The 26962-nt window shown below is 50.0% G+C and overlaps 1 protein-coding gene across 2 annotated transcripts; it reads right to left on the bottom strand.

The window, feature by feature from the left end:
* Positions 1–236: 236 nt before the first annotated feature.
* Positions 237–19052, bottom strand: MMP23B (matrix metallopeptidase 23B). Of its 2 annotated transcripts, none has more exons than XM_032968282.2 (8): positions 18565–19052; positions 9057–9130; positions 6706–6842; positions 6127–6300; positions 3751–3915; positions 3073–3183; positions 2230–2353; positions 237–920 (listed from the first exon to the last, which is right to left on the bottom strand). In XM_032968282.2, exons 1-8 carry the CDS (start codon positions 18631–18633, stop codon positions 662–664), a joined length of 1113 nt encoding a protein of 370 aa, XP_032824173.1. In that variant the 5' UTR covers positions 18634–19052; the 3' UTR covers positions 237–661. The 2 variants fall into 2 exon arrangements, 1 of the variants encoding a protein (XP_032824173.1); XR_012946404.1 differs by having other exon boundaries at positions 834–920; positions 1557–2353.
* Between the last annotated feature and the right edge of the window lie 7910 nt (positions 19053–26962).

The following is a 26962-nucleotide window of genomic DNA, read 5'->3' as shown; positions in this document are numbered from 1 at the left end:
GGGGGCCACCACGCACGCCACGTTTGCCCGTATCTGGCTGCGGCCAGCACGGTGGAGTACGGTCACACGTAAACCCGCACGCTGTGGTGCGAGGAGCGGGAGGAGTGGGAGGAGGAGGAGGCCCTCTGCACCCAGCAGTGGGGAGTGACCTTGGGATTACAATAGGCGACTGTGGCCCCTTGGATTGCTCGTTACCCCCCCCGCCCCCCCCCGTGTATGTATGAAAGCTCCCTCCACCTATGGAAGTGGGCACCAAGCACCCCCCCACCCCCACCTCGGTTTTTCTGTCCCCTCCCCCAGAAATCATCGACTCGTTGTTCCGGACTTGCGTGCTTACCACAATACAAAATATCTATATTTATAAAATACACACGGCTGTGCCAGCCGCGATGGGGCAGCACGCGAAGCAGCTGAAGCTGAAGCTGCGCTCCTCCTCCTCCTGCTCGTCCTCGTCGTTTCAGACCGAGGCTGTCTCCGTGGCACGGCCGGAACGCGCCCAAAGTTGAGAAAACGCGCGCCGTGACCATGGCCTCCGCCGTGACCTTGGCCTCCGCCGTGGCCTCACCTCCCACGTGACTGCGGCCTCGCCTCCGCGAGTCACCGTCGGCCCTTCCTCTCCGGCCCCGAGCTAAGCGGCTCCCCCTGACCTCGGCCCCGTGCGTCACGGCGTTCGGCCCGAGGGTCGTAGCCCTGAGACTTGAGTGGTGGGGATCTCCCCGCCTTCTTCTCCCTGCGGGTCCCCGTGGGGATCCTTGAGGACGATGCGCCAGGCGTTGGCTCGCAGCTCGCTGCCCCCGCGCGCCAGCGTGCACGTGTACTCCCCCTCGTTCACCTCGTTGGCGACGAGGCGCAGCTCACGTCCAGACATCGTCAGCCGCCCCGGCACCGAGGCCTCTAGCCACTCGCCGTCCTTGTACCAGCTGCACGTGGTGCGAACACGCAGTAAACACGCCAGGAACACCCCATGAACACCCCATGAACACGCACTCAACACACGAAGAACACGCCATGAACACCGAACACGCCATGAGCACGCACTCAACACAGGAAGAACACGCGAACACGCCATGAACACGCACTGAACACGCGAACACGCCATGAACACCGAACACACCATGAACACGCACTCAACACACGAAGAACACGCCATGAACACCGAACACGCCATGAGCACGCACTCAACACAGGAAGAACACGCGAACACGCCATGAACACGCACTGAACACGCGAACACGCCATGAACACCGAACACACCATGAACACGCACTCAACACACGAAGAACACCATGAACACTGAACACGCCATGAACACGCACTAAACGCACGAAAAACACACCATGGACACTGAACACGCCATGAACACGCACTAAACACACGAAAAACACACCATGAACACTGAACACGCCATGAACACGCACTAAACACACGAAAAACACACCATGAACACTGAACACGCCATGAATGCGCCGGGAACACGCCACAAACAGTGAACATACTGAGCACATGCCGTGAACACGCCACGAACATGCATAGAGGGTGACTGGATCATGCACCACCTGTGCTCCCCACTGTGCCCACTTGCTGAATTTTAGCCGCCCAGCACTCTGCTCGTTGGGAGCTTCACTCCTCCGTCTTCCGCTGCTGTTGGAGGGCGACTGCTTCCAACTGCCCAGTAGCGAGCCTCCGATCTTGACACCGCTGGTACCAGTCACCGGCAAGTCCACTCAGCTCCACATCCTCCTGTACCGCATCAGCTCCGTCTCTTCTCTAGCCCGTGCCGCGCCCGTTTAGACCCCTCAATCGGGCCAAACGGAATCTGCTTGGGCATGCGGTGACTGGAAATGCGGGCTATGTAAAAAAACGATGCGCGTTTTTTTTCTTCTTTGCCAGGTAAAGCCCGCTGAGCTGTGTGTTTAGAAGCGACCAGGCCACAAATGATAGCTCAACGAAGTGGCTCATCATGTGGAAATTTATCGCTGCCAAATACTGTAAACGCGTGACGTTGATTCTAAATTTGGAGGGACAAACCGGATGACCCGGAGAAAAATCCCCGTGGCCACGGGGAGAGAGACGCACAAACTCAAAATATACAGCAGGCGTTATGGTCAGGGATCGAACCCATGCCCTCCTGAATACCAGGCGAGGTAGTTAACATCTCGCCAACGCAGCCTCGCCTGCCGGAGGGGCTCGCCGATGATGGGAACCGTACCCAGAATCTCACTTCCGTACCTCACGGTGACCCCGGGCAGGGAGCGCCGCCTCCCGCAGTGAAAGGTCACGATGCGACCCCGCGACACCACCTTGGCCTTGGGGGGCGTGCGGGGGCGGGGGGTCGCGGAGGGGGGCGCATGCCCTGCACACAACAGTCGTACGTCGTGACGCAAGGTCGCACGTGATTACGTCGTGACGCAAGGTCGTACGTGATTACGCAAGGTCGCACGTGATTACGCAAGGTCGTACGTCGTGACGCAAGGTTGTATGTGGCGCGCGTCGTGAGGACCCGGAGACAAATCCACGCGACCACGGAGAGAGAGAGAGACGCAAACCCCAAATATACAGCAGCAGCAGGCGTCAGGGTCGGACCGAACCCACGACCTCCTGCGCACCAGGCGAGGTAGTTAACATCTCCTAGCCAACGTGGCGCCCCTATTATTTTTTGTTTTGGCCATGTTTTTGTTTATTGTAGTACAGAGTTAGACTGATGGCTTTAATCTTCGTTGTCTTGTGGTTGTTGTTATTATTTGACTTGCATCCCACTGGGATTTTTGCACACAGCGTTGGTGTACGCTGCTATTTCAGGAATATTTTGATATTTTTTTCCTGGATTTTCTGTTTGCACAGTCACATAATCACTTTAAGATGTTTTCTTGTTCATGTTTTTTGTTTGTTGCGGTTGCACCCGATTCAAGAGCCGAATGGCTCACAGGGCTATACCAAATAAATAAACTATGAACTATGAATTTTAATGACTGCGCTCATTCCCCACCCCGAGTCCCTGGGGAAACCCCCCCTGACCCCCCCTGACCCCCCCCTGACCCCCCCAAGCCGGTGGGGGGGGGGGGGGTCACGCACCGTAGCAGAGGTCACAGGAGCTGGCGCAGCGGCTCATGGAGAGGCGCGGGCGCGAGGAGCAGAGACCACGGCGCACCCAGCGATCGCACGTCCCGGATTTGTCCCGGCAGCCTGCACGTTCGCCAAAACAAAATAAAGACAAAGATCCCCCGTATAGCCTCAACAGATTGTTGGGGCAAGTGCTGTTCGCGGGGGTGTGGGGGGATAACGTAACGGCCAAGGTGCCTGGGGGAGTCGAAGACGTTGATACCAGGGACGACGACGATGATGTTGAGGAGGGTAACATGGGTGTTGACAACGGCGATGACGGTGATGAAGATGACGGTGGTAATGATGGCGACGGTGATAAAGATGACGGTGACGACGACGACGGTGATGATGACGACGGTGGTAATGATGGCGACGGTGATGAAGATGATGGTGACGATGACGACGGTGATGATGACGGTGACGACGACGGTGATGATGACGGTGATGATGACGGTGACGACGGTGGTAATGATGGCGACGGTGATGAAGATGACGGTGACGATGACGACGGTGATGATGACGGTGACGACGACGGTGGTAATGATGGCGACGGTGATGAAGATGGCGATGACGACGGCAACGGTGATGACGACGACCGCGATGATGACAACTGCGGTGACGACGGCGACGACGGCGGCGGTGTCCCACCATAGAGCCTCTGGATGCCCCACACGTCGTCTCGCGCCAGGCTGCGTGTGCGCGTGGCCGTGGCGTTGGCGTGCATGAGCGCGTGGGCACGCCGCGAGTGCATGAGGCCCAGCGCGTGGCCGATCTCGTGCGCCGCCACCTGCACCAGGTCGTTCATCCACACGCCTACACCACCACCACCACAACAACAATAATACACACCAGGTCGTTCATCCACACGCCTACACCACCACCACAACAATAATAATAATACACACCAGGTCGTTCATCCACACGCCTACACCACCACCACAACAACAATAATAATACACACCAGGTCGTTCATCCACACGCCTACACCACCACAACAACAACAATAATAATAATACACCAGGTCGTTCATCCACACGCCTACACCACCACCACAATAATAATAATAATACACCATGTCGTTCATTCACACGCCTACACCACCACAACAATAATAATAATACACACCAGGTCGTTCATCCACACGCCTACACCACCACCACCACAACAATAATAATAATACACACCAGGTCGTTCATCCACACGCCTACACCACCACCACCACCACAACAACAACAATAATAATAATACACCAGGTCGTTCATCCACACGCCTGCACCACCACAACAACAACAATAATAATACACACCAGGTCGTTCATCCACACGCCTACACCACCACCACCACCACAACAACAACAATAATACACACCAGGTCGTTCATCCACACGCCTGCACCACCACAACAACAACAATAATAATATACACCAGGTCGTTCATCCACACGCCTACACCACCACAACAACAATAATAATAATACACCAGGTCGTTCATCCACACGCCTACACCACCACAACAACAACAATAATAATACACACCAGGACGTTCATCCACACGGCTACACCATCACCACAACAACAACAATAATAATACACACCAGGTCGTTCATCCACACGCCTACACCACCACCACAACAACAACAATAATAATACACACCAGGTCGTTCATCCACACGCCTACACCACCACCACCACAACAACAACAATAATAATACACACCAGGTCGTTCATCCACACGCCTGCACCACCACAACAACAACAATAATAATACACACCAGGACGTTCATCCACACGCCTACACCACCACCACCACAACAACAACAATAATACACACCAGGACGTTCATCCACACGCCTACACCACCACCACCACAACAACAACAATAATACACACCAGGTCGTTCATCCACACGCCTACACCACCACCACCACAACAACAACAATAATAATACACACCAGGTCGTTCATCCACACGCCTACACCACCACCACAACAACAACAATAATAATACACACCAGGTCGTTCAGCAACACCCCTACATCACAACAACCTTCGCCCCCACCACCACCCCCCCCACTTCCCCAATTCTTTCCCGAGGGTAGAATCCATACGAGCGGTCGGCGACAAACATAACAAGAGCCATTTATTTCGAGACTTGGCAGTGTTTGTTATTTATTAAAGACACGATGGTCCTTAATGAATGACGTCACGAATCGGTCCCTTAAAGAGCCGCACGCGGCTCCGGGGCTGCAGGTTACCGACCCCTGACCCAGACGGTCCGACAACCGGCGTCCGTGTTGGGGTGCCAGGAATTGACTCGTACCACGGTACTGATAGACCTGTGCCGAATGCCCAACCACTCAATCTCAAACCCACCAAATACCAAACCCACCAAATCCCAAACCCACCAGATCCTAATTCCACCAAATCCCAAACCCATCCACCCAAACCCACCCACTCAAACCCACCCACCCAAACCCACCCACCCAAACCCACCCATCCAAATCTACCCACCCAAACCCACCCACCCAAATCCACCCACCCAAACCCACCCACCCAAACCCACCCACCAAAACCCACCCACCCAAACCCACCCACCCAAACCCACCCACCCAAACCCACCCATCCAAATCCACCCACCCAAACCCACCTACCCAAATCCACCCACCCAAACCCACCCACCCAAACCCACCCACCCACACCCACCCAAACCCACCCACCCAAATCCACCCACTCAAATCCACCCACTCAAACCCACCCACCCAAACCCATCAACCCAAACCCACCCAAACCCACCCAAACCCATCCACCCAAACCCACCCACTCAAACCCACCCACCCAAACCCACCCAAACCCACCCACCCACACCCAGCCAAACCCATCAACCCAAACCCACCCACCCAAACCCACCCACACAAACCCACCCACCCAAACCCATCAACCCAAACCCACCCACACAAACCCACCCACCCACACCCACCCAATCCCACCCACCCAAACCCACCCACCCAACCCCCCCCCTCCCCCCACCGCGGCTCCAGCTGAAGCGTGTGGTGCCCAGCACCCAGCTCTCGTCATCGTCCAGGTGAACGTCCCCGCGTGGGGGTAGGAAGGCGTGCGCCAGCTCCCCGTCGCGCCCGTCGAAGCACGGGTGGAGCAGCGCGGGGGCGTGGGCGCACCCCTCGTGAACGCGCGTGTAGAACCCTGGAGGGGGTGGGGGGGTCGGGGTCACACGGGGTCACGGCAGTGACTGCATCGGTGGTCTCCGTGACACGTTGAGAAGTTCAAATACTGGGGGAGGGGGGTGGGGTGGGTTGGTTCGGCCCATCATCCCTCCCTCTGGGGTCGATAGAACAAGCGCACGCTTGAAGTCCGATTAAAGACTAGCTCCTCGCCATGGGAATGTGGAATTTCCACCGATGGCTCTTCAAGGGCTTGCGAACAGGAGCCTCGGTGCTCATTTGAGCGGCGTAAGTCGCTGAGACTGCAATCACTTTTGGCACACGAGCGTCTGCTCGTATCCACACATCCATCCGCCCCCCTTATCCACACCCACCCCGTACCCCCTCCCCTCCCGTATCCCGCCCGCCCCCCCTTTCGTATCCGCACCTATCCGGAAGTCGGCGGGGCTGGTGGGGGGCACCTCGTTGAAGGACAGGGGCGACACGTGGCCCCACATGGAGAAGGCGCGCGCGATGGCGACACGCGTCTCCTCGCGGCCCAGCGACGACGGGAAGCGGTCGATCCTGCAGGAGGGGACGCGCGCTCCCGTGTCTCTCTTTCCCGTGTCTCTCTCTCTCCGGTGTCTCTCTCTCCCGTGTCTCTCTCTCTCTCTCTCCCGTGTCTCTCTCTCCCGTGTCTCTCTCTCACCCGTGTCTCTCTCTCAACCGTGTCTCACCCGTGTCTCACCCGTGTCTCTCTCTCACCCGTGTCTCTCTCACCCGTGTCTCTCTCACCCGTGTCTCTCTCTCACCCGTGTCTCTCTCTCACCCGTGTCTCTCTCACCAGTGTCTCTGTCACCCCGTATCTCTCTCACCCGTGTCTCTCTCACCAGTGTCTCTGTCACCCCGTGTCTCTCTCACCCGTGTCTCTCTCTCTCCCGTGTCTCTCTCACCCGTGTCTCTCTCTCACCCATGTCTCTTTCTCACCCGTATCTCTCTCACCCGTGTCTCTCTCTCACCCGTGTCTCTCTCACCCGTGTCCCTCTCACCAGTGTCTCTCTCTCTCAACCGTGTCTCTCTCTCTCACCCGTGTCTCTCTCACCCGTGTCTCTCTCTCTCACCCGTGTCTCTCTCTCACCAGTGTCTCTCTCTCCCGTGTCTCTCTCTCACCCGTGTCTCTCTCACCCGTGTCTCTCTCTGACCAGTGTCTCTCTCTCTCACCCGTGTCTCTCTCACCCGTGTCTCTCTCTCACCCGTGTCTCTCTCACCCGTGTCTCTCTCTGACCAGTGTCTCTCTCTCTCACCCGTGTCTCTCTCACCCGTGTGTCTCTCTCTCTCACCCGTGTTTCTCTCACACCCGTGTCTCTCTCACCCGTATCTCTCTCTCACCCGTGTCTCCCTCACCCGTGTCTCTCTCTCACCAGTGTCCCTCTCTCTCACCCGTGTCTCTCTCACCCGTGTCTCTCTCACCCGTGTCTCTCTCTCACCCGTGTCTCTCACCAGTGTCTCTCTCTCACCAGTGTCTCTCTCTCACCCGTATCTCTCTCTCACCCGTGTCTCCCTCACCCGTGTCTCTCTCTCACCAGTGTCTCTCTCTCTCTCACCCGTGTCTCTCTCACCCGTGTCTCTCTCACCCGTGTCTCTCTCTCACCCGTGTCTCTCACCAGTGTCTCTCTCTCTCACCAGTGTCTCTCTCTCACCCGTGTCTCTCTCTCTCACCCGTGTCTCTCTCACCCCGTGTCTCTCTCTCACCCGTGTCTCTCTCTCTCTCTCACCCGTGTCTCTCTCACCCGTGTCTCTCTCTCCCGTGTCTCTCTCACCCGTGTCTCTCTCACCCGTGTCTCTGTCTCTCACCCGTGTCTCTCTCACCCGTGTCTCTCTCCCGTGTCTCTCTTTCCCGTGTTTTTCCCATGTCTCTCTCTTCCGTGTCTCTCTCACCCGTGTCTCTCTCTCCCGTGTCTCTCTCACCCATGTCTCTCTCACCCTTGTCTCTCTCACCCGTGTCTCTCTCTCCCGTGTCTCTCTCTCTCACCCGTGTCTCTCTCACCCGTGTCTCTCTCTCTCCCCCGTGTCTCTCTCTCTCACCCGTGTCTCTCTCTCACCCGTGTCTCTCTCCCTCCCCCGTGTCTCTCTCTCTCCCCCGTGTCTCTCTCTCTCCCCCGTGTCTCTCTCTCTCACCCGTGTCTCTCTCACCCGTGTCTCTCTCTCTCACCCGTGTCTCTCTCACCCGTGTCTCACCCATGTCTCTCTCTCTCACCCGTGTCTCTCTCTCTCACCCGTGTCTCTCTCTTTCACCCGTGTCTCTCTCACCCCGTATCTCTCTCTCACCCGTGTCTCTCTCTCACCCGTGTCTCTCTCTCACCCGTGTCTCTCTCTCACCCGTGTCTCTCTCACCAGTGTCTCTCTCTCTCTCTCACCCGTGTCTCTCTCACCCGTGTCTCGCTCTCACCAGTGTCTCTCTCTCTCACCCGTGTCTCTCTCACCCGTGTCTCTCTCACCCGTGTCTCTCTCTCACCCGTGTCTCTCTCTCACCAGTGTCTCTCTCTCTCACCAGTGTCTCTCTCTCTCTCACCCGTGTCTCTCTCACCTGTGTCTCTCTCACCCATGTCTCTCTCTCATCCGTGTCTCTCTCTCACCCGTGTCTCTCTCACCCGTGTCTCTCTCACCCCGTGTCTCTCACCCTGTGTCTCTCTCTCTCACCCGTGTCTCTTACCCGTGTGTCCTCCCCGTGTGTCCCCCCCCCCGTGCCATCCCCCACCCCCCCCCCCGTGTCATCCCCCTCCCCCCGTGTCGCCTCACCTGTAGGTGAGGTTGTCTCGCTCCCACTTCTTGCCCAGGGGGTTGAGGGCGTAGCGGGGAGCCCTGCCCCCCAGCTGCTCGCTCGCGCACAGAAAACGGTGCAGGCAGGGAGCTCAGAGTCACCCACGCGCCCATCGAGTCGCGCTGCGCGTTCTCGATTAGAGCCGCCCATGAATTCGAGTCGTGGTCCAGTTCCAGACGCAGTGCAGGTGGGGCCACAGGCGCCTCGCAGCCACAAAGGGCCTGGGTTCGATTCACGACCCCCCCCCCCCCACTACTGACGTGAAATCTCCCTGCCAGTCACTGGTGGCGGCTCGTGACTTGCCCACGAAGTGGGGCTGTTGCGAGTGACCTCTGACGAGAGGGCGTTCTAATTAAGAAAAAAAAAACCTCGTCATGCTATTGGCTTTCCCGTGGAAGAACTGTCGATCCTGCCGAGAACGATGGGCATTTATAAACAATACGAAACAAGTATAGCAATAAGTTTTACCGTTTCTGGCAATAGAGCTGCAAACAGAATACTTCTTCAAGGAATCGTGTCTGCATTAACCACACACACGACGGTGCTTGCGGTGAACATGCAAACAAACAAAAAACACGCTCTGACAATATACGATGCATTGTCTTTGAAACTGATTGGTCCACGTACCAGAGACGGCTTTCTTTTGAGCCTCGTCTCAAAACGGTGTTAGACCAGAGGACGCCAAAAGGCGTCACACAGCACAAAGACAATGCCACCATCAGGGCATTCATAGCTCGTGGTGAGCAGCTACAATATGGGACCTTTCTTTAATACTTAACAAGTGTCCTTTCTGATCTAAAGCTTTCGTGACTGCAGGGATTCATATTCTTGCTTCTTTCGGTAAAGTCACCACGTGGAAGGGAAACAATAAAATAAAAAAATATTTAAATATAAAACAATATATTTGTATTATTTTATTGTTTCCCTTCTACGTGACTTTACCGAAAGAACCAAGAATATAAGTGTCCTTTCGTATGCTTTTCCCCGGGTCTCCCGAGGGCTGGTCGATTTTCGGTTAATCAGGACCCAGTTGCTGAACATTCAGCTTCTCCTTCATAGTCATCCTTTCAATTTAAAATGGAACACTGAGGAGTGGCTCCACAGTGTTCGTTTCTAATTCTTCATTTGCTTTACCTGCTGCCATCGCTATTCCTGTTTCGTCCTAGAGCGTGGAGGCCAATTTAACACGTACGCTGTTCGCGGCCAATATCATCCAGAGTAGAGGAGGAGGGGGGGGGGGGATTTCTTCGGTTAGATCGCGAAAATATATAAATGTGTCGTAAATACCGCCACCACCCGACACAGCCAACTACTAAGACTTGTCACGTAAACAGAACGTGGCCAATTCGTCACTAGTACAGCACACCCGTTGTGTGTTTGAGAGCCAAGCCACAACATTTACAATTCTGAGTACGACGTTTCGACCGGCAATTACAACCAGCTTCATCAGGCGACAGCCAGATTTGTGTATGCCTTGAGCTGCTACAGTTGCACAGCGCGACCTGGCGTTGTGACATCGTCACCGCTCCGGAATGGGTCTCAAACGGCGTGGCTAAAATGCGAAGCTGATCGCAATGAATGAAGGTGCAAATTCTCACGCGGAGGGCGCCTTCACGGCCACCGCGAGACCAGAAAGAATAATAATATTTAACAAAAATTCTATCACGACAAAACTATTTCTAGAAAAGTTTTTTCTTTCATTAGAAAAATATAATTTATCATCTCCAGCTGCTTGGTGGGGCGGCACCCCAACGCCCCTAGTGGACGAACCGCGCCTGTGAATCACTCAGCTGGGATCACAGCAGCAGCAGCAGCTGCAGTGGCCAAAACAGCAGGCAGGGGACCATCCTGAAAAGGAGCCTTGAGAGTCGGTGACGCCTTTCTGGGTGAACCGGTGTGCAAGGAGGTCGTGGCTTCGATCGCGACCCTGACGCCTGCTGCTGCTGCTGTATATTTAGAGTTTGCGGTGTCTCTCTCATCGTCATCACGGTGGCTATGAGATGTTAACTACCTCGCCTGGTGTACAGGAGGTCGTGGCTTCGATCGCGACCCTGACGCCTGCTGCTGCTGCTGTATATTTGGAGTTTGCGGTGTCTCTCATCATCATCATCATCACGGTGGCTATGAGATGTTAACTACCTCGCCTGGTGTACAGGAGGTCGTGGTTTCGATCACGACCCTGACGCCTGCTGCTGCTGTATATTTGGAGTTTTCGCCGTGTCTCTCTCCACCTCCGGTTTCCCCCTCCACATTTAGAATCAACAACATCGCGCGCGTGCAGAGTGCGTGGCTGCCCGCTACACGCGACAAGCCACTTCGTGGTGATATCATTTGTGGCCCAGGTCGCTTCTGATAAGAAGCTGCATAGCTCAGTGAAGCCCTTTCACCTCCCAGGGATCCACGTACCCCCCAGGGTTCCGTGTACCACCCCCCAGGAGCTGCAGGGGTAGAACACCGCAGAGTGACAGGGAGTAGGGACACTGAAAATCCTCGCGCTCCGCTCGCGACTCGCACTGCACGGCACTGGGGGACGGCTCTCTCCACCTCCACTCCGTCTACTATAGATTCACTCTGCTATAGATTCACTCTACTATAGATTCACTCTGACTACTATAGATTCACTCTGACTACTATAGATTCACTCTACTATAGATTCACTCTGACTACTATAGATTCACTCTACTATAGATTCACTCTACTATAGATTCACTCTGACTACTATGGATTAACTCTGACTATAGATTCACTCTACTATAGATTCACTCTGACTACTATAGATTCACTCTACTATAGATTCACTCTGACTATAGATTCACTCTGACTATAGATTCACTCTGACTACTATAGATTCACTCTGACTACTATAGATTAATTCTACTATAGATCCACTCTGACTACTATAGATTCACTCTACTATAGATTCACTCTGACTACTATAGATTCACTCTACTATAGATTCACTCTGACTACTATAGATTCACTCTACTATAGATTCACTCTGACTACTATAGATTCACTCTACTATAGATTCACTCTGACTACTATAGATTCACTCTGACTATAGATTCACTCTACTATAGATTCAATCTGTCTACCATAGATTCACTCTACTATAGATTCACTCTGACTATAGATTCAGTCTACCATAGATTCACTCTACGATAGATTCACTCTGACTCCTATAGATTCACTCTGCCTACTATAGATTCACTCTGACTATAGATTCACTCTACTATAGATTCAATCTGTCTACCATAGATTCACTCTACTATAGATTCACTCTGACTATAGATTCACTCTACCATAGATTCACTCTACGATAGATTCACTCTGACTCCTATAGATTCACTCTGCCTACTATAGATTCACTCTGTCTACTACAGATTCACACTACTATAGATTCACTCTACTATAGAATCACTCTGACTACTATAGATTCACTCTACTATAGATTCACTCTACTATAGATTTACTCTGACTACAATAGATTCACTCTGCTATAGATTCACTCTGACAATAGATTCACTCTGACTACTATAGATTCACTCTGACTACTATAGATTCACTCTACTATAGATTCACTCTACGATAGATTCACTCTTCTATAGATTCACTCTGACTACTATAGATTCACTCTGACTCCTATAGATTCACTCTGATTACTATAGATTCACTCTGACTAAGATAGATTCACTCTGACTATAGATTAACTCTGACTATAGATTCACGCTGACTACTATAGATTCACTCTGACTACGATAGATTCACTCTGACTACGATAGATTCACTCTACTATAGATTAACTCTGACTACTATAGATTCACTCTGACTACTATAGATTCACTCTGCTATAGATTCACTCTGACTACTATAGATTAACTCTGACTACTATAGATTCACTCTGCTATAGATTCACTCTGACTACAATAGATTTACTCTGCCTACTATAGATTCACTCTAACTACGATAGATCCACTCTGACTACTATAGATTCACTCTACTATAGATTAACTCTACTATAGATTCACTCTGTCTACTATAGATTCACTCTGACCACTATAGATTCACTCTGACTATAGATTCACTCTGACTACGAAAGATTCACTCTGACTACTATAGTTTCACTCTGACTACTATAGATTCACTCTGTCTACTGTAGATTCACTCTGACTACTATAGATTAACTCTGCTATAGATTCACTCTGCCTACTATAGATTCACTCTGACTATGATAGATTTACTCTGACTACTATAGATTCACTCTGACTACTATAGATTCACTCTACTATAGATTCACTCTGACTACGATAGATTCACTCTACTATAGATTCACTCTGACTATTATAGATTCACTCTGCCTACAATAGATTCACTCTGACTACTATAGATTCACTGACTGCTATAGATTCACTCTGACTACTATAGATTCACTGACTGCTATAGATTCACTCTGACTACTATAGATTCACTCTACTATAGATTCACTCTGTCTATAGATTCACTCTAATATAGATTCACTCTACTATAGATTCACTCTGACTACGATAGATTCACTCTGACTACTATAGATTCACTCTGACTACGATATATTCACTCTGACTACTATAGTTTCACTCTGACTACTATAGATTCACTCTGACTACGATAGATTCACTCTGTCTACTATAGATTCACTATGACTACTATAGATTCACTCTGACTACAATAGATTCACTCTGACTATAGATTCACTCTACTATACATTCACTCTGACAACTATAGATTCACTCTCCCTAGAATAGATTCACTTTGACTACTATAGATTCACTCTGACTACTATAGATTCACTCTGACGACTATAGATTAATTCTGACTACTATAGATTCACTCTGACTACGATAGATTCACTCTACTATAGATTCACTCTACTATAGATTCACTCTGACTACTATAGATTCACTCTGACTACTATAGATTCACTCTGCTATAGATTCACTCTGCTATAGATTCACTCTGACTACGATAGATCCACTCTGATGACTATAGATTTACTCTACTATAGATTAACTCTACTATAGATTCACTCTGACTACTATAGATTTACAATGACTACTATAGATTCACTCTGACTACTATAGATTCTGCTATAGATTAACTCTGACTACTATAGATTCACTCTGCCTACTATAGATTCACTCTGACTACGATAGATCCACTCTGACTACTATAGATTCACTCTACTATAGATTCACTCTACTATATATTCACTCTGTCTACTATAGATTCACTCTGACTACTATAGATTCACTCTCCCTAGGATAGATTCACTTTGACTACTATAGATTCACTCTGACTACGATAGATTCACTCTGACTACTATAGATTCACTCTGCCTACTATAGATTCACTCTGACTATGATAAATTCACTTTGACGACTATAGATTCACTCTACTATAGATTCACTCTGACTAATATAGATTCACTCTACTATAGATTCACTCTGACTAATATAGATTCACTCTGACTACTATAGATTCACTCTGTCTACTACAGATTCACACTACTATAGATTCACTCTACTATAGAATCACTCTGACTACTATAGATTCACTCTACTATAGATTCACTCTACTATAGATTCACTCTGACTACAATAGATTCACTCTGCTATAGATTCACTCTGACAATAGATTCACTCTGACTACTATAGATTCACTCTGACTACTATAGATTCACTCTACTGTAGATTCAGTCTACGATAGATTCACTCTTCTATAGATTCACTCTGACTACTATAGATTCACTCTGATTCCTATAGATTCACTCTGATTACTATAGATTCACTCTGACTAAGATAGATTCACTCTGACTATAGATTAACTCTGACTATAGATTCACGCTGACTACTATAGATTCACTCTGACTACTATAGATTCACTCTGACTACGATAGATTCACTCTGACTACGATAGATTTACTCTACTATAGATTAACTCTGACTACTATAGATTCACTCTGACTACTATAGATTCACTCTGCTATAGATTCACTCTGACTACTATAGATTAACTCTGACTACTATAGATTCACTCTGCTATAGATTCACTCTGACTACAATAGATTCACTCTGCCTACTATAGATTCACTCTAACTACGATAGATCCACTCTGACTACTATAGATTCACTCTACTATAGATTAACTCTTCTATAGATTCACTCTGTCTACTATAGATTCACTCTGACTACTATAGATTCACTCTGACTATAGATTCACTCTGACTACGAAAGATTCACTCTGACTACTATAGTTTCACTCTGACTACTATAGATTCACTCTGTCTACTGTAGATTCACTCTGACTACTATAGATTAACTCTGCTATAGTTTCACTCTGACTACTATAGATTCACTCTGACTACTATAGATTCACTCTGACTACTATAGATTCACTCTACTATAGATTCACTCTGACTACGATAGATTCACTCTACTATAGATTCACTCTGACTACGATAGATTTACTCTGACTACTATAGATTGACTCTGACTACTATAGATTCACTCTACTATAGATTCACTCTGACTACGATAGATTCACTCTACTATAGATTCACTCTGACTATTATAGATTCACTCTGCCTACAATAGATTCACTCTGACTACTATAGATTCACTGACTGCTATATATTCACTCTGACTACTATAGATTCACTGACTGCTATAGATTCACTCTGACTACTATAGATTCACTCTACTATAGATTCACTCTGTCTATAGATTCACTCTAATATAGATTCACTCTACTATAGATTCACTCTGACTACGATAGATTCACTCTGACTACTATAGATTCACTCTGACTACGATAGATTCACTCTGACTACTATAGTTTCACTCTGACTACTATAGATTCACTCTGACTACGATAGATTCACTCTGTCTACTATAGATTCACTCTGACTACAATAGATTAACTCTGACTATAGATTCACTCTACTATACATTCACTCTGACAACTATAGATTCACTCTCCCTAGAATAGATTCACTTTGACTACTATAGATTCACTCTGACTACTATAGATTCACTCTGACGACTATAGATTCATTCTGACTACTATAGATTCACTCTGACTACGATAGATTCACTCTACTATAGATTCACTCTACTATAGATTCACTCTGACTACTATAGATTCACTCTGACTACTATAGATTCACTCTGCTATAGATTCACTCTGCTATAGATTCACTCTGACTACGATAGATCCACTCTGATGACTATAGATTTACTCGACTATAGATTAACTACTATAGATTCACTCTGACTACTATAGATGTACAATGACTACTATAGATTCACTCTGACTACTATAGATTCTGCTATAGATTCACTCTGACTACTATAGATTCACTCTGCCTACTATATATTCACTCTGACTACGATAGATCCACTCTGACTACTATAGATTCACTCTACTATAGATTCACTCTACTATATATTCACTCTGTCTACTATAGATTCACTCTGACTACTATAGATTCACTCTCCCTAGGATAGATTCACTTTGACTACTATAGATTCACTCTGACTACGATAGATTCACTCTGACTACTATAGATTCACTCTGCCTACTATAGATTCACTCTGACTATGATAAATTCACTTTGACGACTATAGATTCACTCTACTATAGATTCACTCTGACTACTATAGATTCACTCTACTATAGATTCACTCTGACTAATATAGATTCACTCTGACTACGATAGATCCACTCTGAATATTATAGATTCACTCTGCCTACTATAGATTCACTCTGCCTACTATAGATTCACTCTGACTATGATAGATTCACTCTGACGACTATAGATTCACTCTACTATAGATTCACTCTGACTACTATAGATTCACTCTACTATAGATTCACTCTGACTAACATAGATTCACTCTGACTACGATAGATCCACTCTGAATACTATTGATTCACTCTGCCTACTATAGATTCACTCTGACTACTATAGATTCACTCTGACTACTATAGATTCACTCTGACTATAGATTCACTCTACTATAGATTCACTCTGACTACTATAGATTCACTCTGACTACTATAGATTCACTCTGAATACTATAGATTCACTCCACTATAGATTCACTCTACTATAGATTCACTCTGACTACGATAGATTCACTCTGACTACTATAGATTCACTCTGACTACTATAAATTAACTCTACTATAGATTCACTCTGACGACTATAGATTCACTCTACTATAGATTCACTCTGACTACTATAGATTCACTCTACTATAGATTCACTCTGACTAACATAGATTCACTCTGACTACGATAGATCCACTCTGAATACTATTGATTCACTCTGCCTACTATAGATTCACTCTGACTACTATAGATTCACTCTGACTACTATAGATTCACTCTGACTATAGATTCACTCTACTATAGATTCACTCTGACTACTATAGATTCACTCTGACTACTATAGATTCACTCTGAATACTATAGATTCACTCCACTATAGATTCACTCTACTATAGATTCACTCTGACTACGATAGATTCACTCTGACTACTATAGATTCACTCTGACTACTATAAATTAACTCTACTATAGATTCACTCTGACTACTATAGATTCACTCTACTATAGATTCACTCTGACTACTATAGATTCACTCTACTATAGATTCACTCTGACTACTATAGATTCACTCTCCCTAGGATAGATTCACTCTGACTACACAGTTTGACTGTTGTGCATTTTTGTCGTCAGCAAGACATTCCACAGTGACCCCATTTCCCTGCCCATATTTTGTAAATTATCTTCACGTTAAAATACATTCAAGTTTTACGGAGGTTTCTTTTTTATTGTTTAAACACGAGGGGCAGCCAAAGAGTCACGAGGGGGCAGCCAAAGAGTCACGTGGGGGCAGCCAAAGAGTCACGTGGGGGCAGCCAAAGAGTCACGAGGGGGCAGCCAAAGAGTCACGAGGGGGCAGCCAAAGAGTCACGAGGGGGCAGCCAACGAGTCACGTGGGGGCAGCCAAAGAGTCACGAGGGGGCAGCCAAAGAGTCACGTGGGGGCAGCCAAAGAGCCACGAGGGGGCAGCCAAAGAGTCACGTGGTTGCAGCCAAAGAGTCACGTGGGGGCAGCCAAAGAGTCACCAGGGGGCAGCCAAAGAGTCACGAGGGGGCAGCCAAAGAGTCACGAGGGGGCAGCCAAAGAGTCACGAGGGGGCAGCCAACGAGTCACGTGGGGGCAGCCAAAGAGTCACGAGGGGGCAGCCAAAGAGTCACGTGGGGGCAGCTACGGAGTCACGTGGGGGCAGCCACGGAGTCACGTGCCACTCCGTAGCCGCAAAGTTGCCGATCCACCTCTGTCGCTACCGGCATCAGCCACATCCAGCAGTCCCCCCCCCACCCCCCAAGAGGCGATCATGGCGAGACGTGGCCTCGCCATGAGAATGTGTAATGTCCTCACCACGAGTAGTCCCGGCGCGGTGAGTAGGAGGAGTGGGAGAGGCAGCAGCGCCACGTGCGGGAGTCCCATGACGGAACCCCTCAAAGTCGTGGGGGCTCGAGGCCGGCTACTCCGAGGCCCCCCGCGGGGGCTGTGGTGGTACCGAGGTAATGGGTGGGGGGGGGGCAGCCGGGGGAGGCCTCGGGTCCCTGGGTGGGGGGGGGGGGGGGGTCCCCGTGGAGCCCCGAGGCGAGCTCCTCTCTATGGGGTGAGAAGGCGGCGTGGAGCTGCCGCCCGGCTCCTCGTGCTGAGCTCACAGCACACAGCGCGTGAAGCGACCTCGTCACCACCGTGGTCACCACCGTGGTCACCACCGTGGTCACCCGCATCGCGAGTTCACGTTCTTGTCACCACCACCACCACCCATCACCATTGTTGTGAGCGATGCGTGCACCACTACCACCACCACCACCACCACCCGCCCCTACGCACTGCTGGCAACACGCGATGTGGGCCGCATCAGAGAAAGGGCGAGGTGGGGGGGGGGGAGAGTGGTGGGGGGGGGGGAGTGGTGGGGGGGAGAGAGTGGTGGGGGGGGGGGAGAGTGGTGGGGGCGTTAGGGGGAGCGGTGGCGCAGTGGTTAGCGCGTTGCGCTGCGAACCCCGGCCCCGCGAGTTCGATTCTCGTTAACGGCCACCAACACCGGTGACGAATATTTGGAGCGGTCCTGGGCCCTCCCCTAGATCGACTCGGCCTCAAATGAGCACCTGGTACGGAGTTATAAACATCGCCACTGGGGAGACAAAGGCGGCCGGGCGTGGTGATGCCTACCCACCGTTGTCCTTGTGCAGTAACAGCACTTGCCCCCAGGGGCTGAGATTATGCGGGGGATCTTTGTCTGTGCGTGATGACGTGGCGTGGTTGGCTCCTGCAGCGGAAACCAAAATTCAATCTTCGGTGCCTCTAACACTCTCACTAACACTCTCACTAACACTCTCACTCTCACTAACACTCTCACTAACACTCTCACTAACACTCTCACTAACACTCTCACAAACACTCTCACTCTCACTAACACTCTCACTAACACTCTCACAAACACTCTCACTCTCACTAACACTCTCACTAACACTTTCACTAACACTAACACTCTCACTAACACTCTCACTAATACTCTCACTAACACTCTCACTAACACTCTCACTAACACTCTCATTAACACTCTCACTAACACTCTCACTAACACTCTCACTAACACTCTCACTAACACTCTCACTAACACTCTCACTAACACTCTCACTAACACTCTCACTAACACTAACACTCTCACTAACACTCTCACTAACACTAACACTCTCACTCTCACTAACACTCTCACTAACACTCTCACTAACACTAACACTCTCACTAACACTCTCACTAACACTCTAACACTCTCACTAACACTCTCACTAACACTCTCACTAACACTCTCACTAACACTCCCACTAACACTCTCACTAACACTCTTACTCTCACAAACACTCTCACTAACACTCTCACTAACACTCTCACTAACACTAACACTCTCACTAACACTCTCACTAACACTCTAACACTCTCACTAACACTCTCACTAACACTCTAACACTCTCACTAACACTCTCACTAACACTCTCACTAACACTCCCACTATCACTCTCACTAACACTCTCACTAACATTCTCACTAACACTCTCACTAACACTAACACTCTCATTAACACTCTCACTAACACTCTCATTAACACTCTCACTAACACTCTCACTAACACTCTCACTAACACTATCACTAACACTCTCACTAACACTCTCACTATCACTAACACTCTCACTAACACTCTCACTAACACTCTCACAAACACTCTCACTAACACTCTCACTAACACTCTCACTAACACTCTCACTAACACTCTCACTAACACTCTCACTAACACTAACACTCTCAGTAACACTCTCACTAACACTCTCACAAACACTCTTACTAACACTCTCACTAACACTCTCACTAACACTCTCACAAACACTCTAACTAACACTCTCACTAACACTCTCACTAACACTCTCACTAACACTCTCACTGACACTCTCACTCTTACTCTCACAAACACTCTCACTAACACTCTCACTAACACTCTCACCAACACTCTCACTAACACTCTCACTAACACTAACACTCTCACTAACACTCTCACTAACACTCTCACTATCACTAACACTCTCACTAACATTCTCACTAACACTCTCACTAACACTCTCACTCTCACTAACACTCTCACTGACACTCTCTCACTAACACTCTCACTAACACTCTCACTAACACTCTCACTAACACTAACACTCTCACTATCATTAACACTAACACTCTCACTAACAATAACACTCTCACTAACACTCTCTCACTAACACTCTCACTAACACTCTCACTAACACTAACACTCTCACTAACACTAACACTCTCACTAACACTCTCACTCTCACTAACACTCTCACTAACACTCTCACTCTCACTAACACTCTCACTAACACTCTCACTCTCACTAACACTCTCACAAACACTCTCACTAACACTCTCACTAACACTCTCACTAACACTCTCACTCTCACTAACACTCTCACTAACACTCTCACTAACACTCTCTCACACTCTCACTAACACTCTCACTAACACTCTCACTCTCACTAACACTCTCACTAACACTCTCACAAACACTCTCACTAACACTCTCACTCTTACTAACACTCTCACTAACACTCTCCCCACCACTAACACTCTCCCCACCACTAACACTCTCCCCACCACTAACACTCTCCCCACCACTAACACTCTCCCCACCACTAACACTCTCCCCACCACTAACACTCTCCCTGGCACTAACACTCTCTCCACCACTAACACTCTCCCCACCACTAACACTCTCCCCACCACTAACACTCTCCCCACCACTAACACTCTCCCCACCATTAACACTCTCCCAACCACTAACACTCTCCCCACCACTAACACTCTCTCCACCACTAACACTCTCCCCACCACTAACACTCTCCCCACCACTAACACTCTCCCCACCACTAACACTCTCTCCACCACTAACACTCTCCCCACCACTAACACTCTCTCCACCACTAACACTCTCCCCACCACTAACACTCTCCCCACCACTAACACTCTCCCCACCACTAACACTCTCTCCACCACTAACACTCTCCTTGGCACTAACACTCTCCCCACCACTAACACTCTCCCCACCACTAACACTCTCCCCACCACTAACACTCTCCCCACCACTAACACTCTCCCCACCACTAACACTCTCCCCACCACTAACACTCTCCCCACCACTAACACTCTCCCTGGCACTAACACTCTCCCCACCACTAACACTCTCCCCACCACTAACACTCTCTCCACCACTAACACTCTCCCCACCACTAACACTCTCCCCACCACTAACACTCTCTCCACCACTAACACTCTCCCTGGCACTAACACTCTCCCCACCACTAACACTCTCCCCACCACTAACACTCTCTCCACCACTAACACTCTCCCCACCACTAACACTCTCCCCACCACTAACACTCTCCCCACCACTAACACTCTCCCCACCACTAACACTCTCCCCACCACTAACACTCTCTCCACCACTAACACTCTCCCTGGCACTAACACTCTCCCCACCACTAACACTCTCCCCACCACTAACACTCTCCCCACCACTAACACTCTCCCCACCACTAACACTCTCCCCACCACTAACACTCTCCCCACCACTAACACTCTCCCGACCACTAACACTCTCCCCACCACTAACACTCTCCCCACCACTAACACTCTCCCCACCACTAACACTCTCCCGACCACTAACACTCTCCCCACCACTAACACTCTCCCCACCACTAACACTCTCCCCACCACTAACACTCTCCCCACCACTATCACTCTCCCAACCACTAACACTCTCCCCACCACTAACACTCTCCCCACCACTAACACTCTCTCCACCACTAACACTCTCCCTGCCACTAACACTCTCCCCACCACTAACACTCTCCCTGGCACTGACACTCTCCCCACCACTAACACTCTCCCCACCACTAACACTCTCCCCACCACTAACACTCTCCCCACCACTAACACTCTCCCCACCACTAACACTCTCCCTGTCACTAACACTCTCCCCGCCACTAACACTCTCCCCACCACTAACACTCTCCCTGCCACTAACACTCTCCCCACCACTAACACTCTCCCCACCACTAACACTCTCCCCACCACTAACACTCTCCCCACCACTAACACTCTCCCCACCACTAACACTCTCCCTGGCACTAACACTCTCCCCACCACTAACACTCTCCCCACCACTAACACTCTCCCCACCACTAACACTCTCCCCACCACTAACACTCTCCCCACCACTAACACTCTCCCCACCACTAACACTCTCTCCACCACTAACACTCTCCCTGCCACTAACACTCTCCCCACCACTAACACTCTCCCCACCACTAACACTCTCCCCACCACTAACACTCTCCCCGCCACTAACACTCTCCCCACCACTAACACTCTCCCCACCACTAACACTCTCCCCACCACTAACACTCTCTCCACCACTAACACTCTCCCTGCCACTAACACCTCGCCCCAGTGTGTGGGTCTATGTGCTGGTGTCTGGGGCTTTAATCAGCCCACCAAACTAACGCAACTCAGCCGCACTTTGCGGGAAAGTCGACCGGCGGTCGCAGCACGTCCAGGACCCTGGTCCTCGTCTCTAGGAATGTGGAATTGCCCAACCGCTGACGCAGTCCTGGCTGTGAAGCGACGTGAAGGCATCGCTCTGGACGTGGGTCCCTACACATGCAGCAGCGAGAACCCTGGGGGAGCGACTGGCCCTCGCCTTCCGTACTTTTAAATGTCAGCCTCGCTCCAGACCCCTTGCTACATGATCAAGGCCGTAATTATAATAAATATTGGGGGGGGGGGGGGAAATTCCCCCCCCACCCCAACATTCCCCCCCCCCCCCAATATATTGCAATAAAATAAATTTCTGTTTATATGATTGTGGTTATGGTTGTACTTTATTAATCCCTAATCTCTGCCATTACAGATGTAGGGGTGTTGCGGGAATGTAACACACAGTCACACCATGGTGGCTACAACCACGTCCGCTATGTGTATAAAGGACGGGGAGCCAGAGAGCTGGAGGCAGTGTGTTGGGGCCAAGAGTGAAGAACCAGTGAAGAAGGAAGGCCGGCTAGATAGACCCTGGGACTCCTGTGACCGCTGTCCTTGTGAGGGCCGGCAGGGTAAGCCGGAGCCCTTTTAAGGGTCGGTCTGGTTGGTGGGGTGCCGTGATCTGTGCTTGACCAGGGCCAGATCAGATAGCCTCCTCTAGCGCCTGTAGCTGGAGGTACTAGGAGCACAGTGGTTAGGCTGATAGCCTAGGGGGTGTCCCAGCGTGTATACGGGTGGAGGGGCCGTTGCCCCTTCTTAGTGTAAGCCTTGCCAAGCTTGAATACACAGCGCTGCCTCTACTCCACCGTTTCCGTGTCCCGTGAACCCTCTACACATACAATGAAACAAGAAAAGGTAAAAAAAACAGAGCAATGTGACACAATACACTTAGACATTATTGTAAAAAAGAAATAAAAGTCCATCCTATGTGTTAGTGATTTTTTTAAATATATTTTTTAGGCAGGAAATGGCAGGAAAATCGTTTTCAAATTTAGATTTTTTTTTTCTGGGGGGGGGCACCCTAGACCCCCTGGAAGATTTGGTCCCCCCCAACGTAGACTCCGTGGCTACGGCCTTGGTGTAGACCAATCAGTTTCAAAGACAATGCCATAGATTATCGGAGCACGTTTAGTTTGCATATTCACCGCAAGTACTGTGTGTGTGGTCAATGCAGTATTTGATTCCTAGTAAAAAGGTTTCTATCTGCTGTTTGAACATCTTAAACACCTGTTTTATTTCCATCAAGGGTAAAAAAAAAACTCTTTGTATTGTTCATGCTGGCAATAAAAAAACAGGTAACACGACAAGAATTCGGTAAAAACACGAACTCCAGAGGCGCACAATGCACTGTGGGTAAATACGAGAGTCTGCGCTTGTCCCTTCAAAAATGACGACACGAAACGGCTCCAGAATGAGGCCGCACGCTGCTCCAGTCACAGATTGCCGACTCCTGCCTACTGCAAACTGGACTCCCACGGTAAACTGGACTCCCATGGTGAACTGGACTCTCATGGTGAACTGGACTCCCATGGTGAACTGGACTCCCACAGTGAACTGGACTCTCATGGTGAACTGGACTCCCATGGTGAACTGGACTCTCATGGTGAACTGGACTCCCACGGTAAACTGGACTCCCATGGTGAACTGGACTCTCATGGTGAACTGGACTCCCATGGTGAACTGGACTTCCACGGTGAACTGGACTCTCATGGTGAACTGGACTCCCATGGTGAACTGGACTCCCACAGTGAACTGGACTCCCATGGTGAACTGGACTCCCATGGTGAACTGGACTCCCATGGTGAACTGGACTTCCATGGTGAACTGGACTCCCACAGTGAACTGGACTCTCATGGTGAACTGGAATCCCATGGTGAACTGGACTCCCATGGTAAACTGGACTCCCATGGTGAACTGGACTCTCATGGTGAACTGGACTCTCATGGTGAACTGGACTCCCACAGTGAACTGGACTTCCATGGTGAACTGGACTTCCACGGTGAACTGGACTCTCGTGGTGAACTGGACTTCCATGGTGAACTGGACTCTCGTGGTGAACTGGACTTCCATGGTGAACTGGACTCTCATTGTGAACTGGACTCCCATGGTAAACTGGACTCTCATGGTGAACTGGACTCTCATGGTGAACTGGACTCCCATGGTGAACTGGACTCCCATGGTAAACTGGACTCGCACGGTCAGGGATCGGCAACGGAAATCACAAGAAGAGTTTTTATTCCAATTCGGTAAAAAAAAAACAATCACCCACAATCACTCAATATTTGAACAACACAAAAACACAACAATCTGTCAGAGGCGCAGTGCGACTCCGCTAGCCGCTGTACCCCTGCGACTGAAGCCCGAAAACACAACACGAACCACAACACAACAACACGACACAACATCACATCAACATCACAACAACACAACGGCAACAACACGGCGACACATCACAACACAACATCACAACGACACAACAACACCACCACCGCCACACCACCACCACCACGACAACGGCTTCACAGTGGGGGAACTTCCACGGCTTTCTTCCACGCGAGCTCCTCAGGCCCGCCGACGCTCGAATTCCGCGAATTCCACGCGAGTCTCTGGAGCCCTCGATCGGGATGAGGCCTCGGGCTGGGGGGGGTCACAATTGTCCACGTCACCCACCTTGAGCCAACACCGCTGTGCGTGTGTCTGTCCTGTGTAGGGGAGCGGTGGTGCAGCGGTTATGGGGAGCGGTGGTGCAGCGGTTATGGGGAGCGGTGGTGCAGCGGTTATGGGGAGCGGTGGTGCAGCGGTTATGGGGAGCGGTGGTGTAGTGGTTATGGGCAGCGATGGTGCAGCGGTTATGGGGAGCGGTGGAGTAGCGGTTATGGGCAGCGGTGGTGTAGCGGTTGTGGGTGCGGTGGTGTAGCGGTTATGGGGAGCGATGGTGTAGCGGTTATGGGGAGCGGTGGTGTAGCGGTTACGGGCAGCGGTGGTGTAGCGGTTGTGGGTGCGGTGGTGTAGCGGTTACGGGCAGCGGTGGTGTAGCGGTTGTGGGTGCAGTGGTGTAGCGGTTATGGAGAGCGGTGGTGTAGCAGTTATGAGTGCGGTGGTGTAGCAGTTATGGGGAGCGATGGTGTAGCGGTTATGGGGAGCCGTGGTGTAGCGGTTGTGGGTGTAGCGGTGTAGCGGTGTAGCGCGCTTCGCTGCGCTTCGCTGCGCTACGAAACTCGCGACCCGGGTTCGATTCCCGCTCACGACCAACACCAGTGACGAGTATCTGAACCGGTCATGGGTCTCCCCTAGGTCGACTCAGCCTCAAATGAGTACCTGGTGCGGTGTATAAAAATATCGCCACTTGGGGAAGACAAAGGCGGTCGGGCGTGGCGCTGGCCACCCACCCCCTCGTGAGCCGTGCCGGCACCTTCATAAGGTGCTCGCTAACAGCACTTGCCCCAACAGCCCGTTAAGGCTACACGGGGGATCTTCGTCTTCTGTGTCTGTCTCTCTCACCTATGTACGTACAGGTCTTGTTCATCCCATAACGCGAATTGGATACAACGCGATCCAATGTATTGGGGAACACATTTCTTATTTCTGTACCGCGGATGCCAATTGTCTATAACGCGGGTAGGAGTAGGCGGTTTGTGACGGCTGCCCCGGGGTTAGGCAG

Source organism: Petromyzon marinus, chromosome 39 (genome assembly GCF_048934315.1).
Source record: "Petromyzon marinus isolate PM22_M1 ecotype Great Lakes invasive population chromosome 39, UKy_Petmar_22M1.pri1.0, whole genome shotgun sequence".
In the NCBI taxonomy this organism is placed as follows: domain Eukaryota; kingdom Metazoa; phylum Chordata; class Hyperoartia; order Petromyzontiformes; family Petromyzontidae; genus Petromyzon; species Petromyzon marinus.
This window is presented reverse-complemented; position numbering and strand designations above follow the sequence as displayed.

What these genes read in the sequence shown, in the direction of transcription:
- MMP23B (XM_032968282.2), bottom strand. Translation starts at nt 18,633, where the DNA reads ATGGGACTCCCGCACGTGGCGCTGCTGCCTCTCCCACTCCTCCTACTC. An exon ending in CCGCGCCGGGACTACTCGTG is followed by an intron (nt 9,131 to 18,564) that starts GTGAGGACATTA and finishes GCGAGCGAGCAG; the next exon opens with CTGGGGGGCAGGGCTCCCCG. An exon ending in ACGCTTCAGCTGGAGCCGCG is followed by an intron (nt 3,916 to 6,126) that starts GTGGGGGGAGGG and finishes GTGGTGGTGTAG; the next exon opens with GCGTGTGGATGAACGACCTG.